The 18,015-nt window shown below is 37.0% G+C and overlaps 1 protein-coding gene across 5 annotated transcripts in view; it reads right to left on the reverse strand.

The window, feature by feature from the left end:
* ryr3 (ryanodine receptor 3) overlaps window positions 1–18,015 on the reverse strand; it is a 75,777-nt gene that overhangs the window by 39,467 nt on the left and 18,295 nt on the right. For all 5 annotated transcript variants that reach the window (XM_042746968.1, XM_042746967.1, XM_042746969.1 and 2 more), the window contains 25 exons: window positions 16,807–16,906; window positions 16,612–16,705; window positions 16,460–16,534; window positions 15,978–16,134; window positions 14,469–14,633; window positions 13,241–13,362; window positions 12,864–13,044; window positions 12,644–12,779; window positions 11,051–11,146; window positions 10,619–10,737; window positions 9,318–9,451; window positions 6,070–6,311; window positions 5,712–5,904; window positions 5,078–5,294; window positions 4,353–4,457; window positions 3,108–3,211; window positions 2,714–2,797; window positions 2,418–2,577; window positions 2,151–2,295; window positions 1,862–2,067; window positions 1,443–1,617; window positions 1,024–1,232; window positions 708–935; window positions 436–596; window positions 125–284 (listed from right to left, as the gene is read on the reverse strand). In XM_042746968.1, the coding sequence (XP_042602902.1) occupies window positions 125–284; window positions 436–596; window positions 708–935; window positions 1,024–1,232; window positions 1,443–1,617; window positions 1,862–2,067; window positions 2,151–2,295; window positions 2,418–2,577; window positions 2,714–2,797; window positions 3,108–3,211; window positions 4,353–4,457; window positions 5,078–5,294; window positions 5,712–5,904; window positions 6,070–6,311; window positions 9,318–9,451; window positions 10,619–10,737; window positions 11,051–11,146; window positions 12,644–12,779; window positions 12,864–13,044; window positions 13,241–13,362; window positions 14,469–14,633; window positions 15,978–16,134; window positions 16,460–16,534; window positions 16,612–16,705; window positions 16,807–16,906 (3,768 nt within the window). The remainder of the gene's footprint in view (window positions 1–124; window positions 285–435; window positions 597–707; window positions 936–1,023; window positions 1,233–1,442; window positions 1,618–1,861; window positions 2,068–2,150; window positions 2,296–2,417; window positions 2,578–2,713; window positions 2,798–3,107; window positions 3,212–4,352; window positions 4,458–5,077; window positions 5,295–5,711; window positions 5,905–6,069; window positions 6,312–9,317; window positions 9,452–10,618; window positions 10,738–11,050; window positions 11,147–12,643; window positions 12,780–12,863; window positions 13,045–13,240; window positions 13,363–14,468; window positions 14,634–15,977; window positions 16,135–16,459; window positions 16,535–16,611; window positions 16,706–16,806; window positions 16,907–18,015) is intronic.

An 18,015-nucleotide genomic window follows, 5' to 3' on the forward strand; every position in this document is an offset into this window, starting at 1 on the left:
AATTGTAGTACAGTATGTAAGCTTTGCATTATGATACGGTACTAACGGGCTAAGCCTTGGATGTTATTTACACATAGCAATGTCGTTGTGTCCTATTTTGTTAAAGGTTAGGAGCTGAGATTACCTGGTATGCAGTAGGCAGATCTCTGCCATTGGCAGTGAATGAGACCAGGCCTGAGGCCAGATCTATGGAGCAGCCAATCTCCAGATCAGTGTTACTACGGCCTGCGGAGCCGCTGACAACATCCCCAGCGCAGACCATATAACAATTACTCCTCCTCACACTGAATTAAAAGAGATGACAAAAAGATGACACGATTCAATCAGGGGAAATTTCCAATATGTCTGGGATATATGAAAATGGCTGTGTGAAAACAACAGTGGTCTAAAATAATGGGTTTCTTTTAGAAGTGTGAATCAGTCTTTTGAACCGACCTCTCGTGAACACGTCCCCGCTCGTCTCCCAGTGTTACAGTGACAGTGCGAACCGTGCTGAGGCTGAAGTGCTTGCTATAGTAGTGGTAGTCTGGTGTCACCCAGCCCACCCAAACAGATGATGGATCTTGTCCAGCAAACACTCTCACAGAGTAGAAGTATTAAGCACAAGTAGATCAAAAGTCAAATGAGTACAATAATAAGGTTCTTTTATTATTCTCAACGTATAAGTCAACATTGGTTAACATTAACAAGATGTAAAGTATTTTTACCTTTGTAATGCTGCCATAATCAGTCTTGCCTCCATCATCCTTCTTGGCTCTTTGGTCCTCAGCGATCAGCTCATTGATATCAGTGATCTTCCGAGGGCCAGAGTGGAACTCAACAGGCATGCTTAGACGACAGCAGACCATGTCGTCATTACTGGTCTGGGTCCCATATGTCTTGTGTGTCACCTTTAGACATGGAGGTGTGTCCACAGTTCCATCTATTCTAGTAACCTAAATGCAAAATGGATGCAGTTTAAAGAATCCACCCCAGTATTTTCCAAGAGAGTAAAAAGGTATAATTCACAACATCTATTTGCACCTCAATATGGGGGTGGTCCTCCGGTACATTAACAAACGTAGGCAGGCGTTTGCTGAACCACATGGTGACTTCTCGATTCATGTTAACAGCAAATGGTTCAAATCCTTCCTGAAGGCCACACATAGTGTAGTACTTAAAAGTACTAGCGTCTTTTCCTAAATTCATGCGGCCAATTTGGGAAAGACCCAGGCTGCACACTGGAATGAATCCTATGGTGACAAAGGTCAGTGTGTATCAGTTCAAAGCATGTCTTGATAATTTTAATAATTTTGGGCCAAAATTTGATGACCAATTATTTCAAACAAAAAAAAAAAGAAAAGAAATGAATGCCTTCTTCCTTTATTTTCATTCTTATAATATATGATTTGCCTATATATATTACACATCCTTTGTGCTTATGATGATTATTGTCTGTTTACCATCTTCAGTTTCAAAGTCAGCAAAGCAGAGCTCAGAGCCCTTGTTGGTGATTACGATCTCTCCATTCAGGGTGAATATCATGGATTTGTCCTCCATGTTGATCATGCAGCCCACCACATCTCCTTTAGTCCACGTCCTCCCAAAGAAATGACTGCCCATATGAACCCGGCGGCCCTGGGAGCGATTTTTAGAAAAATCATGTATCATCGCTTATCGACTTAAACAATATTAGCAAGGTAATCTTGTGATAGAATTTACGATCTCACAGTAGTAAGATTCATGAGAATATACTTTTGTTTTGTTCCATATATTCTGAATGTGTTGACAGACTGAAAATGTTTTGAACTCCACTGTTTGTCCTCAATAGCTTGTACCAGCATAAAACAAAAATAAAACAGTGCCAGTATCAGATAATTACCCTGTAGCCATCAAAGACAAAGGACTGGTCATCTAGTCCCAGTTCTATATCAGGTCTGCATCCGGGCCGTGCCCAGCCCACCCGCATGTCACCTCCAGTGAGCGCCTCAAACTCAAAATACCACTTCCCTGTCTTCACAGCATAGGTCTTCTCCACACGGAAGAGACGGATGGATTCAATGCCCTCCTTCTCTACAATGTGAGCAGCTACAGAATGGAAAAAATGGGAAAGTTATGAACAATACACACTATATATATAGTCACTGAAGAGTAAAAAGATTAAAACTCACTCTCTTGATCAGGTGGGTCTATAAAATAGCCATATCCAACCAGAGTACGGATGGCCTCTCGAAGACTGTCTCGGTTTGATTTCTTAGTGCGTTCGTCTAATAAAGCATATGGCACCAGCCGTGGATTACGACGGTTTTTCAAATCCTTTGAATAAAATGCAAAAGAAATGATATTACATGACTTATAAGGACATTCAATTGACTTTTTCACTGTCAACGGACAAATCCAATGTCATATCTAATGAATATTGAACAAGACATTGTTACCTGCTGAATACCATAGGTCCATCCTTGTTTGATGCGATCTTTGGCCCAAACATTGTGAGCATTTTCAGCCAATTTATCAACTAGAACCTCTTGACCAGGTGTCAGTTTCACATCAGAAAGGTCTAGTGGTGTGGGTTTATAGCCATTCGCCATCATGTAGCTTTAATAAGGAGGATATAAATGAGAAAAGAATTAAACATTTCACAGTATTAAAACTTGTCAATCAAACTTCATTTAGGCAGATAGTTAAAACAGAAAGATTTTCATTTCAGTGTTCATATGTGTGTTGGTTTTACTTCTTGGGGAGTTTAATTTTTTTCAGGTCGTCTTCAGCATTTATATTGACTTGTGCAACATGGCATCCCAAAGCAAGCAGGGTCCTGAAAGAAAACAACTTTTAGAAAACTGGGGAATGGCCAATATTTGATGAAAGATGCAAATCGAAGTGTCAAAGACAAGTACTGCATTACAGTATTCATCAAAAGAAATGAATCTGTTCAACACCTCATTGAGCTGGTTATGCGTTTCGATCTAAATACTGCTGAGTCTAGAGAGTCTATAGGGATGAAATGAATTTTGCAGCCACAGCTTATCAATATTTACTGACATACATTTAATTACCATAAGCATTTTAATAATAATGGCCTTATCTACAGCCCTTTATATGCACGGCATTGCGGTAATACTCACTTCAAAGTTTCAGTTGACATCTGCAGGTTATAATTCTTTTCTGTTTCTGGCAGTTTAGAAAAGTCAACAAGACAAGGGTGCTGTCTCTTGTTGTCATCTCTGATCTGAAAAATAGCAAATATTATCAAATCACCAGTAAATCACTGTAAACTAAATAACAAAATGTGATACATTCTATATTTATAAAAGTAAAAACATTCAGAAAACTCACAGAAAACTAGCATTTAATATTTGCTAGGAGACTGATTTCAAATTTTACACTAGCTGATGTATAAAATATAGTACAGTACCAAAAAGTTTGAGGACAGCAAGATTTGCTAAATTAATAAATTTGACAATTAATAAAAATTTAAATTAATAGTTTTATTCAGCAATGATGCATCAAAATCATCAAAAGTGACAGTAAAGACATTTGTCATTTTTTTCTAAAAGATTTATATTTGATATAAATGCTGTTCTTTTGAACATTCTAATCATCAAAGAATCTTGGGGGAAAAAAATGTATCACTAATATCGCTCTTTAATTCATGACCCATACAGCTCTTTAGATTGATGTGACATGAGAGAGAATGCTAAAGCGTTAAGGACTGAATAATGGTGGCAGAATGAAAGTAGAGTTTTGCTTGCCAAGCTGATCTTGTCCTGTAACCCCACATGCTCACAACAATGCCACCTTGAGCCAGCTAAGTCTTATTAAAATCTGATTAATCAGAGACCAGCTGGGTCTCTGAAATATTTGTTCTTAATGAATGCTAAGATCCGGCCTCAGGAGTAACGGCAGCACTCAACCATATAATTCATTTTTCTGGCAAGCTCTTGGACAGCATGCTGCTCATTAAGGTTGTCTTAACTACTGTGATACTGCAAAGCTCTGTCATCAGAGTGCTTTTCCATTGTGCGCTGCAATTTCTGGAGTTGCTCTCATGCAGCGATCAGTGGAAGGCATAAAACCGGATCAAAGTAGCTTCCTTTTGCCCTTACCATCTGAAAATGAGATCTGCATCCCCATCTGCTGTTGCTACTTGGGATGCTTAAATATTTTATTTAAGCTGAACCCAAGGACTCTCAATTCAGGTTGACATTTTCAATTATCCTCCTCTGGGTTCCTCCAGTAGTTAAAGTCGCACAGCAGAAATGATCCTGATATCAGTGCTTGTGTCATACAGAGATGATCGTGTTTCTGCTGAGAAATTCTGATCATGCTGTTCAGTATTTTTTATAGTGTCCCCTTAAATGTTTTCTTACCTTGCCATACATCCAGCCAAGCTCTATTTTGTTCATGCCCCAGAGCTCATGGATGTTCTCAGCTAATTTGTCCCGCACATTTTCAAGATGTGGAGGCAGAACAATCTGGATTACAAGACAACAAAATAAGAACAACAAATGCAAAGCCTGATTTGTTATTTAAGATTTGAACAGCATAAATCAAATAACAGTAAAACAATGATTAAAAATTGTAAACAATATAAGAATGATTACTTTTGTAATATTTCATTGTAAAAAAAAAAAAAAAAAAAACCTTAAAAAGTAATAATAATAATGAATTAATTATAAACATTTTTAAATATTATTTTTATAAATAATTATAAATATTAAATATAATTATAAATATTATTATTTTACAGTGCAGCTGTATACTATAGCAATATAGCAATCTTTGATTAAGCTTGGATTAATTATGCTGCCATGGCGATATAAGAATTATTACTTTTGTAATATTTCATTGTAAAATAATAATAGTAGTAACAATAATAACAATGATAATAATTATTATTATATAAAAATTGTAAACAAAATAAGAAATAATATTTTTCACTATAAAATAATAATTATTATTTTAGAGTACAGCTTTATACTACAGCCATATCGTACTCTTTGATTAATCTTGGATTAATTATGCTGCCATGGCAGAACAGGTAGAACAGTGTGTAAAAACACAGTGAATTACTCAGTTAGTGATATCATCTCACCTGGCTGGTGTCAACAGGAACAGGAATGAAGGAAGCCTGGGACAGGAACTCCGTGGTGCCCAGCAGATCTCTCACTCCCTCCAGGTCTCTTTTATACTCCTTCACAGGCTCCACACGCATCTTTTCTTTGGGGAGCAGTGCTTCATAACATGGTGCATAGCCGGCTGGAGGCAGGAACTTAAAGTCGCCATGGCGTCCACCCAACAAGAAACGCACCCTTGAGGGAAAAAAACATGAACAAGGCATTTAAACTCATGATCAATTACTTGATTAATCCTAATAGCAACACTGGGTTGTCCAAAAAATGTCTTGGTGCTACTTAATTTGTTTGGAGTTGGTTGAGAAGTCAAGTGAGTAATGGCCTGTCTCTGTTGATTGAACATAAAGTGCTTTAGGGCGGATACAGCGCAAAAGAAGAAAGGGTTCATTTGTCACATAGCACAACTCCTTTACAATCACTGCAGAAGTGCTACGTTCAAAGTAAAAACTGTAGAAAAACATGTTGAACAATTGCTACAGGATGTTGTCCTCATTAATATTAAAATGTATGCAAGTTAAATCTAACCATATTCCTTCTTGCTATATATGTAAAACTCTTACTCCATGTGGTGTACTTTATATTAGAGAAACTTACTTGACCCCTGCAGAGAAACTGACGACGGGAAAGAAGAAGCCATCTACGTTGAAGTCTTCAAACATGCCTTGAACGGGCTGACCATTGATTCGGAAAGACATGCTAGGGGCTCCGAGATCCAGACAGCAGCTCACAACATCGTCTGAATTCAGCAAGTGCTGGTTAATAGAGGCCACGGCCCGTGGGATTCGGCCTATCAGATGTGGAGAGAATAACAATTTATTAGATTTTTGTGAACACCACTGTCAAACAAGAGTATCAGAAATGATTTAGATGAAGTCATGTTCATCTATGCATTTTTCATAATGTCATATTAGATAAGGCAGTGAGGAACATGGGTAAAACAGCCTTAAAATACCTGACCACAGATGAAGCCCGTCAAAACCATAGGAGTAAAGATCATCACCCACACCATTTCCTCCCCAGCCCTCTCCACCCCCAGGATAGGGGGCGTAGCCTTTGGTGGTGGCCCAGCCAACACGAAGGTGGGTGGGCTCACTGGTCACATAGTGGTCTACTTGATCGATGATCAGCTCAAAGTACCATTTCTTATATTGTGCCGAGCCCTCACTCATGCCCAGGAAGATGTTGGGTCTCATACTGTAAATAAACATTGGAGATCACATTACAGAAAAATACATTCAATTAATCTTTAAAATAAATCAAATGCATACAATTATTAGCAAAATTAGCACAAAAAAAACCATTGAGAAGGTTTGTGGGTTGACAATGACTGCCAGGTTCATTGAAAAATGTCATTTTCTTAATTCTATTTGTATTTTTGTATTGTGGTCTAGTAAAAATATAGACTGTAAAAAAAAAAAAAACTCCATGTACTCTGCTGACAAATACTTTTTGTTTTAAAGTCTGCATGAACTCAAAATTGACACTATTTACTTTGTTAGTGCACATTGCTAGTCTTGAGGTAAATAATGTTTGTCTTGGTAATTTTTAATCAAAACCTGATTCCACTCTGGAATGGCATTCCTTCTCTGATGACATCAGTTTAAAAGTTGGGACAGAAAATCCTTAACTACTCCCTTCCAACCATTGGTTTACTGTAAGTGAGAGATGCTGGGAGGTGCGCTAAAATAAAAAAAAAAATGCCCTCAATTAAATATTTAGTTTCAGTTGGAAATACATCACATTACTGAAGTAAATTGGGTAGCAACTTCCAGTTTATGCAGACTTTAAGCATAAATAATAAAAATACTTGTTTATGCTAAAACAGGAAAAATGGGTCTAAAATAAAATTAAATTAAATTTAATATTAAAATATAAATAGAAAATAAGACACAAAAACAAGTCACACACAATTTTGCTCCTCGACTAAATCTTGTTTATATGTTGACACACTACTGTTTGCAAGTTTGGGGTCAGTAAGATTTATTTAAAGAAATCAATACTTTTATTCAGCAAGGACATTTTAAATTGGACAAGTGACAGTGAAAGACAAAAAATCTAATTTAAAAAAATGCTGTTCTTCTATATTATTAAGATTGCTGAAGGATCATGTGACATTAAAGACTGGAGTAATGCTGCTGAAAATTCAGATTTGCCATCACAGAAATAAACGACATTTTAAATACATAAAATTTGCAAATAAAAAAACTTATACACAAATACGTGGACTCTTGGCTATAGTGAGATCGTGCTATGATTGGTCAGCGAAATGTGGCTGTTATCTGATTGGCTTGAGTAGACGGTGTGTGGAGTCCATGTATTTGTGGATTGTCAGCACGTCTTGACACAAGAAATGTTTCAAAATTCACAAATGCACAGGATGCAATTCACAAATAAATGCCAGACAAAGTTGTGGTTGTGACTTAAATATATATTTGTGAATATGTTTTTTTATTTGCAAATCTCTTTTTAATTATTTGTGAATTTCATTCTTGTTTGTGAAACTTTAAGATTTATTTGTGGATCTCATATTTATTTGTCAATATGTTTAATTTTTTAAAATCTCTTTACATTTATTTGTGGATCATAATCTATTTATTTGGAACTAAGCAACAATTCTATCTCCATACAAAAACAATGTTGATTTTTTTTGTCTGGTGCGGTTCGCTTTCACAATGCCCTTTTTGCAAGTGAACCAGAAATTGTATACAAAACGTTGTGCTTTTGTAAAATAAAGAAAACAAATAGGATGCGCTTGCCGTCTCGGTCTTAAACAGGAGCGCTTCAAATTAATGCATTGAAACTTAGTGAATATTTTCCTTACAGACATGATGAATATATCTACAGAAAGCTTTAAATGACTACGAAACGAAATAATTTAAATCCAAAACAAAAACTCTTTCATTATATATTCCGTAAATATGCAAGGCGCGTCCAATGAGGAGATGGCGAGTCAGGATTGTCAACTTCATCTTTGCAACACTGACTCAGAAAACACTAGTTCATTGATAAATCATTCAAATATTTCCTTACTATTTCTCCGCAACACATTCATTGTAACTTTTGCTGGGGCTTTGCGGCAAGCTTTAGCCTATTTAGCATACTCACGTCACATTGCTGTGTGCCATGGTCACAAAAACTCATCATTTGCACATGTTTTTAAGCTTTGCGGTTTAAAAACAAATGATTTAAGCCATTGAAACACAAACAACAGCACTATATGTGCAAGCTGTCTGTTTCTGAGCACGATTTCTGCAATTGGGTCAGATCGAGGTCTGCTCTCTATAGCTCTCATGGTACTGTAATACACCGATCAGTCTGCACAGTCGGTCCACGTCAAGTTGAACACACCTACTAGTTTACACCGGTTACACTCAATGTGGCTCACACATGAGGCTGTAGTGTGAATGCGTTCCAGCATCCTTAGATGTGAGGCTACATTTACACTAGTGCGTTTTTGTTTTAAAATGAAAACAATCCTCGTCATACTGGCGTTTCCACTGTGTTTCAAGCCAGCATTCCACCATCTCCAACAAATGACAAGCGACAGACCGGAAGTCATTCAGAGAGAGTAGTGCTGGAGCTGCGTGGAGTTCTGAACATATGCAGATGTCCGTTCATTCATACTACAGGACCGAAAGCACGTGTTACATGATCATTCATTCACATAAGAGAATAAATAAGATTTATATTCTGCTTTTACTCAAAACTCACTTTAAACCACCATCAAGTGTTTGTAATAACTTCCGATTGCCGTCTTATGTGTGTTTTGGCCATGGAATGTTACTGAAATTAAATATGTTATTACCTCTGTCTGAGCTATGCATTTTAAAACAGACACTCACTAGTGTAAATGTAGCCTAACAGATTTGTAGACTGAAGACTATTTGAGATAAATCTATTTGCACTGATTTATTGTGTTGGTTACATTTTGTTCTTTTGTGCAGTGGTTCAGCAGAGTCTGTATAAACATCAACAAGCTGAAAAATAGAACCAAAGGGTTTTTTTTTTAGATAATGCAATCTTGTTTCAAATTGATTTTATAAAATTGGTATAGAAAAACAAATCAAACATTTTAAAAACTTACCGACCTCAAACTTTTGAAGAGTAGTGTAATTTTAGTAAAAAAAAAAAAACATTCTGATTAAGAAAACTGTTTTGTGTGTGTGTTGGGTGGGGGGGGTTGATTTTTAGTTTGTCTACCTTTGGACATCATTGATCAATCGTGTCTGGAGCAGCAGATCTCTCCTGGGAAGCAGGTGGTCACAGATGAAGTTCTGATTGGCTCTCACAGCCACACCATTGCAGACACACAGGGAACAGAGAACATCTAGAATCTGCAAGGGAGTACAGGAGCCATTTTAGTAATGCAGTGGTTTTATTGCTTTAAACTCATTTTACACTGCACATTTTCCCTATGCACAACTTTATAGTCTTATGCCTGCATATTCTCAAGTGCATACTTGAGTGTTTGCTAGCATAACATGCTGTGCAGCTCCTAGAATGTATTTACGAGTTTACATGACCCACATTTTACAAGACAGAGGAATTCTCAAGTCAAGTAGCAAGGGTCTACACCAGCAGACACCTGCCCCTTGTTAAAATGTCTGAATGTTTGCACCACGAAAACTAGGGTGGCCATATGTCCTCTTTTATCAGTACATGTCCTGGCCAGGGTTTCAAAATTGCCTCAAATGTCCAGGATTTGGCTTTGTTTTTTCTATTGACGTGCTCTACAGTCTTCGTACAGTACATTATTTACACATATTTGCATTGCTTTGACCGTTCTTTGTAGATCCAACCTTCTCAAATCACGATTGGTCGATTATGTACCAGATCTGCACCCCATTGGACAAAATACTTTTCAGTCAGTACCTTTAGCAATAGAAAAACAATAGGAAAACAAATCTAAACCTAGTAATTTTAGGTAGTTTAGAAATTCTGTCCAGAAAAAAAGAGCACAAATGGTCATACTACTGTACCTAAAACCTTTCACCTTTCAAAAGGTAAAGACATTTCTAATGTTACAAAAAAAAAAAAAAAATCTGTTTCTAGAATGATTTCTGAAGGATCTTGTGACAGTGAAGACTGGAGTAAAAGCTTCTGATTCAGCTTTGCCACCACAGAAAGAATACAAATTTAAAATACAGTAAAATAGAAAACATTTTTAATGTATTTTTGAAATAAAACAAATCCAGCCTTGGTGAGCATAAGAGACTTGTTTCAAAAACATTAAAAATCTTATCAACCGTCAAGTTTTGAACGGTAGTCTGTATCTCCCCATAATACAGAAATATACAGATTTACACTAAATGGAAGATAGATATAAAGATTTATATACAAAACTGGAAAAAATGCATTTTCAGCTCTTCATATAATATTTATAGTATTCAGGGCGGCAGGTATTAGTTTCCATCTTAAGGCTTTGGATGGTCAGCAACATCCTTTATATTCCACACTCATCTGTGTTTGTGTGTGTGTGCGTAGAAACAGCAAATGCTGACCTTGTGGTTGCGTCCATGCTTGTACAGCAGAGAAATAATGGATCTGATGTGGGCCTTCTGGATGATGTTCAGAGATTCTGGACTCTCGATTAGGATACAGTGAAGCACTTCTAAAATGCCTGTATAGAATTGCTTTATTAATATCACATCGCAGTAAACACAAGGAATGATAAAGGCATTATATAATCAGATAGCAGAGAGTTGTTAAGCAAATTACTATAGATTTTTTTATGAAAATTATCTACTGCTCCAATGCTGCTATGAATCTGTAATACTGCTGTGACACAGAGCTTGAGCTAAAACCATTGATCTGAGCAGATGATAACGGTTGATCGCTCAGTTTATGTCTACGTAAGACAGACTGGTTAATGTATAACGCCTCTGTAATCAGTGCTAATGTATGTGTCTGATTTGACGTATAGTGGTATTTACCTGATGAGGACTCCAATCTCTCTAGCTTGCTGACCAGCCAATCCAGCTTGCGAGAGAACTGTGTGCAGTTGGTCCTGTTGCCTCGAATCAGAGCGGCTAATGGACAAAAATCAATGGCAATCAGCTCAATGTTACACCGTTACTCCTACATGCCTCACACTAACGCAAATCCCTTTTGTTATCCTTCACACAAGGTTTCCCACCTAGGTTGTGATATTCTGAAATAAATGTGAGCAAAATACTAAATGGGAGTAATCTTAAACTAGACTGTATTTCAGAGAGCAATCAATCAAATTCAAGCCCAGAGCTAAAGGCACTTTGTGGAGAGATTGTCTAGGCAGTTTTGAAGCCCAAACACCCAGAGAAGAGCTGTTTCCTGAGGCAGCAAACACATCCGTATGGAGATGTTAAAAACTGTCTGTTGTCACCAGCATAATGTATCATGCTACTGTTGCCAGACAGACTCAGCATGGCACCTCTCGAGGGTGACCTCAACGACTCTGAACGAGCAAAATTCAGAACAAGCCTCGATGGGGGCTCTGACAAATGCAAGCCAGTCAAGGTGAACCGAGGAGAGCGTTCACGCTCACTGGATCCTTATGCGATGTTAACATTTCAAACAAAATTCAAAAAACTTTGTCCGGTTGCATCGCCCTAAAGCCAGTGTTTTTTGAATGGGTCTGTGGTTAAAACAAGCTCAAGATATTTTCATATTTTAGTCTACAATATCAAATATATCAGAAATACCCACTCATGATGTTTACCGTTTTTACATCTCTAACATCTGGCTAAATGGGACTACAGAGGATATCAGGAACATAAAGAGCCAAATTTACTAAAAAGGCTAAATTAGCGATAGAACGCAATTCCATAAAATCCTGACAGTATGATTTTAACGCCAAAAGATGGTTTGCGCTGGCGCAAGCTGTTAGTACATCTGGCCCTTAACATCATCACGTCAAACAGGAAAACTAATCTACACTTTTACAGCCTTGTGCTTATAATCGCATTCAAGCAAACTATTCTAACAAACAATTTTCAGCCTCTAGATTTTAAACATTCTGGTGGTGACATTAAAATAATGCATATGTGGTGTAGTTTGTTTATACTGCTAGTTTTTAGGCTTTAAAGGTCAAGATTTAATTTGCGAAGATTATCTTGATGACCAAAACAAGTAAGAAATATAAACCTTTATTTTCTGCAATAATCCAGAAGCCAATGAAAAAATCCTGTTGGCTTTTTGTCAAGGGAACCAGGATGATGCTAACTTTTGTGTTGGTTTCTGCAGCACTCTATATATAGAAGTAGTATTAAAAAATACTTCAGGAGAAAAATTGAAAAAGTAGCAGAAATGAAATGGTCTTCATATAAGATTTCTAAAGCAATTTTGCTTCAATCTGAACTTTAATATCTTGAACAAGGTCCTCTTTTTCTAACTGTACATTTGCCCTCCATAAATCAGGCTGGGAGTGAACAACAAGGTGATAAAAGAGAATAGAATAGCTGTTTAACTGCCACTAATAACTGTCCTGTCTCTCCATCATCACCCTTGATGAACAGCTGAAGGCTGCAGACGTGTGATTGCATTCTTACCCAGAAGCTCATAGAGGAGGTTGAGAATGTCCTTCCAGGCCTCTCCGGCCTCCTCGCCTGCTAACTCCTCAAACTCAGCGGCACTGTTGTACACGTTAAGACGATCGATGCAATGTGAGACCAGGGTTAGCATTCCCTAAAATAATCATAATAAGTGTCAGCCTGTACATTTGCATGTATTATCATGAGTCTAACGTGGCACATTTGAGTTGTATTTAACCTCTTCTTTGAAGAGATCTTGGCGCTTGATGAGAGATCGGAGCTGCCTCTGTTTCTCCTCATGTTCGAGCTCAGAGTCAGGCTGCTGGAAGTACACGATGAGGTCGTCTAGTGTCTGCAGCACTTCACACACAGGCAGTGTCACCTCTGTAGTCTTCTCCCCATTTAAACCATCCAGACCCCTGAGACAAAGAAAATAATATTCAAATTAGCAATATTTATTTATTATAACTATTAGATACTTTCAAGTATTTTAATACTAAACATCAGAAATGTAATAATGCGCTAGTCTTGCAGTGTTCCAAATGGCACTCATTTACGATGGGAGGAATATTTGTATTGTACTAGGCTGCATTTGAGCCTTTGGGTCTGCTGTACCTGATGAACTGAGTGAAGAGGCGAGTGGTATTACGAATGATGCGAGCCGCCCGGGACTCCTCGTGCTGGCAAAGCTGCAGAGTCAGCCCGTCATCCATATGGCCCTCAAGAGACAGGACAGCCTGCACACATTGTAAATGTACATTAACACTCACTGCAATATAACAGCTGACTTAGAACTGACCTCGAACCACATTTTAGGTTTAGGTTTAAAAGTTTTAATTGAATTTCAGAGTTTTAATATTTGTAATATTTCTGCTTAATAATGAACATCTGACCTAGATATTATTGCAGAACCTGAAGTCATTTTTTTTTTTACCTTGTAATTTTGTTTATTTTTTATGTTTTAATTCAATCTTGAGATTCATCCCAGATTTTAAATTTGGACCCAGAATTTTGTACAACACAGTATATCAGATTTAACAAAAATATTTTGGTAAAATAGTAATAATATGAGATATTATCACAAATATAAATATCTGTTTTATATTTTAATATAATTCATTCCTGTAATGGCAAAGCTGATTTTCAGCAGCCTTCAGTGTCACATGATCCTTCAGAAAATATTCTAATATGTTGATTTAATGGTCAAGAAACTTCTCTTATTATTAACAATTTAGAAAATATTGCTTAATGTTTTTTGATTAATGCACATCCTAAAAATGTCCCTGTCAATGATTGTTGTGTTTATCAGTTCTTCTCTACAGCAACTGGACAGATTGTCTTTGGGTTTTATCTTTAACTTAGAACCTCCTCCTCACATAAATGGCAGAGTCTGTCTAGCAGACTTCATAAGCTACAAAAATGAAAGAGTGGTTCAAAATTTTCGAAGTAAAAATCGAATTGAGTGTCACCAAAGTTATGACTTTGGCTGCCTGGGCTGTGCGTAAAGGTGGTATGCTTTTTCTGGCCTTTAGCCCAGACTTAAGCTGCATACCACAGCGCTGGAAAGATGCGCAGTCCATTTGAACGTGTAATCCTGACCACTCCCCAAAAAAACACTGTCACCATGCCTACCTCATTATCACATTTAAACCATGGCCTCGTATATCCTACACTCTACACAGAAGCCACTGCGGTTAAGCTTGAGCCAACATTAGACCATCTTGAGAGCCCAATAATCTTTAACGGGATCATAACTTACAGCACATGATGTCATTAAAGATGTACATGCTATTCAAAGTTGTTGTTATCATGTAATCGTGACCACAAGGACACTATCTCTTACCCTTCTCTTCAGTGGGCCCAGGCGAGAAGATTTGGCATCAGGCGCCTGGTAGGACAACCACAGGCCCGTGGACACATGCATGATGAAGCAGACCGAATCGCCGTATTTGATCTCTGCAACTCCCATACCATCAATATCACGCTTTGGGCCAGAGTCAATCTTTTCCTGCGAAGGGAAAGACAAATCACATGAGTCCTGCCTTTACTGTGCCAAATATTGTCATCTGTTCAGTTTGGACAGTCACAGTCAATCATTTTGTGAGTCTATTTTAAGTGTTATTAAGATAAAATACACAATAGAACAGCTGGGTTTGTGACCTCTCGGCTTGTTGCAGCAGAGGAGGGCTAATGAAACTCCAATATACAGTAATAATGCACTGAGGATTAGTAATTGGGAAACAGATGTAGCAATTACAGACTCGAAGCACTGACTAGCAGGGCTACAATCTAATCAGGCCAATTTGTCCAACTGCTGATGCGGTGTAGCTATGAACATCATTGATTCATCTGATTTACTGATTAATTAAATTTAAGGAATGTTACTGGTTCAGTCTGGTACAAGTTAAGCTGAGTAATAATGTTGATTAGCAAAAAAAAAGAAAAAAATTGAAAGTTAAAATCAGGATGAGGCATTTACAGTGGAAATTTTGGGGTGAAATTTGACAACAAAAATGTGAAGCTTACACTAGTGAAAAATAAATACACTAAAATGTATTTGAAATACATTTATTTCATGCTAAGTATACTACAAATACATTTACATATTTATTGACTTTATAAAAATACCCTGCAATTATAGTTTTGGTATACTAAGCTGGTATACTTAAAGTCTGCTAAATTGGAACAACTCATTTTGTGTTTAATATATACTTGTATAAACATATATAAGTATATTTAATTATATTTAAGTATATTTGATTGTGCTAAAGTGGAACTAAGTATAATTCAGGTACACTTTAAATAACTTGCATTTAAAGACCGATATTATTCAAAGATCATACAATCCTAATTAATAGTGACATTAAAACACATTTTAGGTTTAATAATAAGAAATATGCATTGTACACAAGTAGCACTCCAAAAAAAGTTTAATTATATATGTATATATATATATATATATATATATATATATATGTCAGTAAATATGTTAATTATATATATAAGCCAGTAAATATGTTAATAGATTTGAACTATACTTAGTATGAAATAAATGTATTTTATATATATTACTTTTTTACTTGGGTATAATTTCATAAAATAATACAACTGGATGCAACTTTATACAGAAAATCTAATAATCTTTTTATACTAAATTTGTGTTTACATACACTATACTATGTCTCCACTATTGAAACAGTGGGTACTTTAACGTTTACTAATGGCTCATTCACTTCAATATAACCTGAACAAAATAAGTTGTGGTAGACAACATTATGCTGCAAATGCTGCTGGTGGAGTTTAACTTATATTTCTTTAATCTGTGAACAAGTTTAAAATAAGTGGGTCAAACCTTGCTTGACCGGAAACAGAAGGCTGTTGCAGTGGTGTCAGACTTCTCTCTGTCCAGTAGTATCAGGCCATTGTCCTCTGTCTGGCCCAGGTAGTGACCGGTGGAGAGATGGCGGAGGCGGAATGGCTGACCCCATCTGATGTGACTCCCGCTCCAGCTACAATTCAAGAAAAAGACTCCCCTGTGAGTAGGCATCTTTTTCATTTTCCACACAATCCATTAAATATGAGGTGTTAACCATTTTAATGCTTAATCAATCGATAGGCCTTTGCAGAAGATTAGGAAACTTTTCGATTTTCTAACAGTCATGGATTCGAGGCACTGCTCACTGACCTGACTTTCAACTACCCTTTTGGGCATAATTAGAAAAGACAGAGAAGGAACAACAAGTCTGGGTCATAAAATATTTACTGCAACCCAAAGGGTGTGTGTGTGTTTGTGTGTGCATGCACAAAAGAAGGTAAGTAAATGTTTGATTTCACCTTATCCGAAGAGGCTCCAGTCTCCATAAAGACCTGGCCTTGGACCCTCCTTTGCCGGTCTCATAGTTCACCACTCTATAGGAAAAATGTCATAATGTCATGTCATATCGATAGATAGAACGACAGACAGACAGATAGATAGACTGATTAACCTCTGTTGCTCTTGGCTTTGCTCGGATCCTGGTATGGTGAGGCTCTCGTCGTGCCCATGGAACAAGCGTATCACATGTCCACCCAGAAGAAATCCTACAGAGACAAGGGAGCAGTGAGACAATTCCTAATATCAATTGTGCTCTTAAAACTAGTACATCAAGACAAAAGTAATACATTTTGATTTTTGAACTCACCCACTTCCATGTTGCTTCTGGAGCAGGTAGGCTGAACGTTCCACAGTGTTTGCATGAATGAAGCATCCACTTGAATACTTCCATTGGAAATGGAGAGGTGCTACAAAAGAGGGAAAGACACAAGTGTTTTACCAAACTACCTATGCATGTGTGTTTTTGAATTAACTTGTTAAATCTAAAAAAGAGGAAGGCAGTGATTAAGGGAGACAGAGAGAAAGAGATATAGCAAAGGACAACAGGAAGCGAGATACTGGCATGTGGCTTTGATGCTGCTAGCCTGTCTGTGTTGTCAGCAGCTGAGTTACAAATCTGTTTTTAAAAGATTACCTTCTAGAAAACAAACAGCGACTGTCTTTCCCAGGACTACAAACACTAACTCTCTGCATGAGCAGCGCTGCAACCCGTTGCAAGAGACTTTGGTTAATTCTTAGCTGGAACAAAAACAATGCAACTGACCTAAACAAACTGGGATTCTGTTATCCGAATTATACAATTACTTCTGAGGAATTTTTAAAGGACTTATGTGTCAAATTCTATTTGTTGAAATGTACGCCACCCTTCAAAGTTTATAAGTAAGATTTTATCTACCAGGGTTTCCACAAAAATATTAAGCATCACAACTGTTTTCAACATTGATATTAATATATGTTTTTTGAGCAGCAAATCAGCATTTTAGAATGAATTCTGAAGGATCGTGTGACACTAAAGGCTGGAGTAAAGGATGCTGAATATTCAGCTTTAACATCACAGCAATAAACAACATTTTAAAATGTATTAATATAGAAAAGAGCTATTTTAAATAGTTGTGCACAGAAGTATATTTCATAAGAACACAAACAATTTTGTTGGGGTTAAAACCTTTATTAGGGGATTTAGACCCCCCCCCCCCCCCAAGTCACCCATAATTTGCACATGGTCTGTCAACTATAATCCTATATTTCTGAAACGTCTGCCTTTTTGTCTCTCAGTGTGTCCATTCTCCTCCTGGACATCTAGAGGAACTCAGCGCTCTATTGGAAGGCTGAGCACATCACCATGACAACTTACTTGATTAAACCTGATGGTCTCCCTCTGTATGAAAGAGGTATATTAACTGTCAGCACATATGGCAAAGCCATCTTGCCAGACACAAATGAAATTATAATGAGAAATTATGGAAGAACTTTTTCTTTTCATTTTTTTTTCTTCTACAGACTATCAGTCTATGTA

Source organism: Cyprinus carpio, chromosome B20, assembly GCF_018340385.1.
Source record: "Cyprinus carpio isolate SPL01 chromosome B20, ASM1834038v1, whole genome shotgun sequence".
Lineage (NCBI taxonomy): Eukaryota > Metazoa > Chordata > Actinopteri > Cypriniformes > Cyprinidae > Cyprinus > Cyprinus carpio.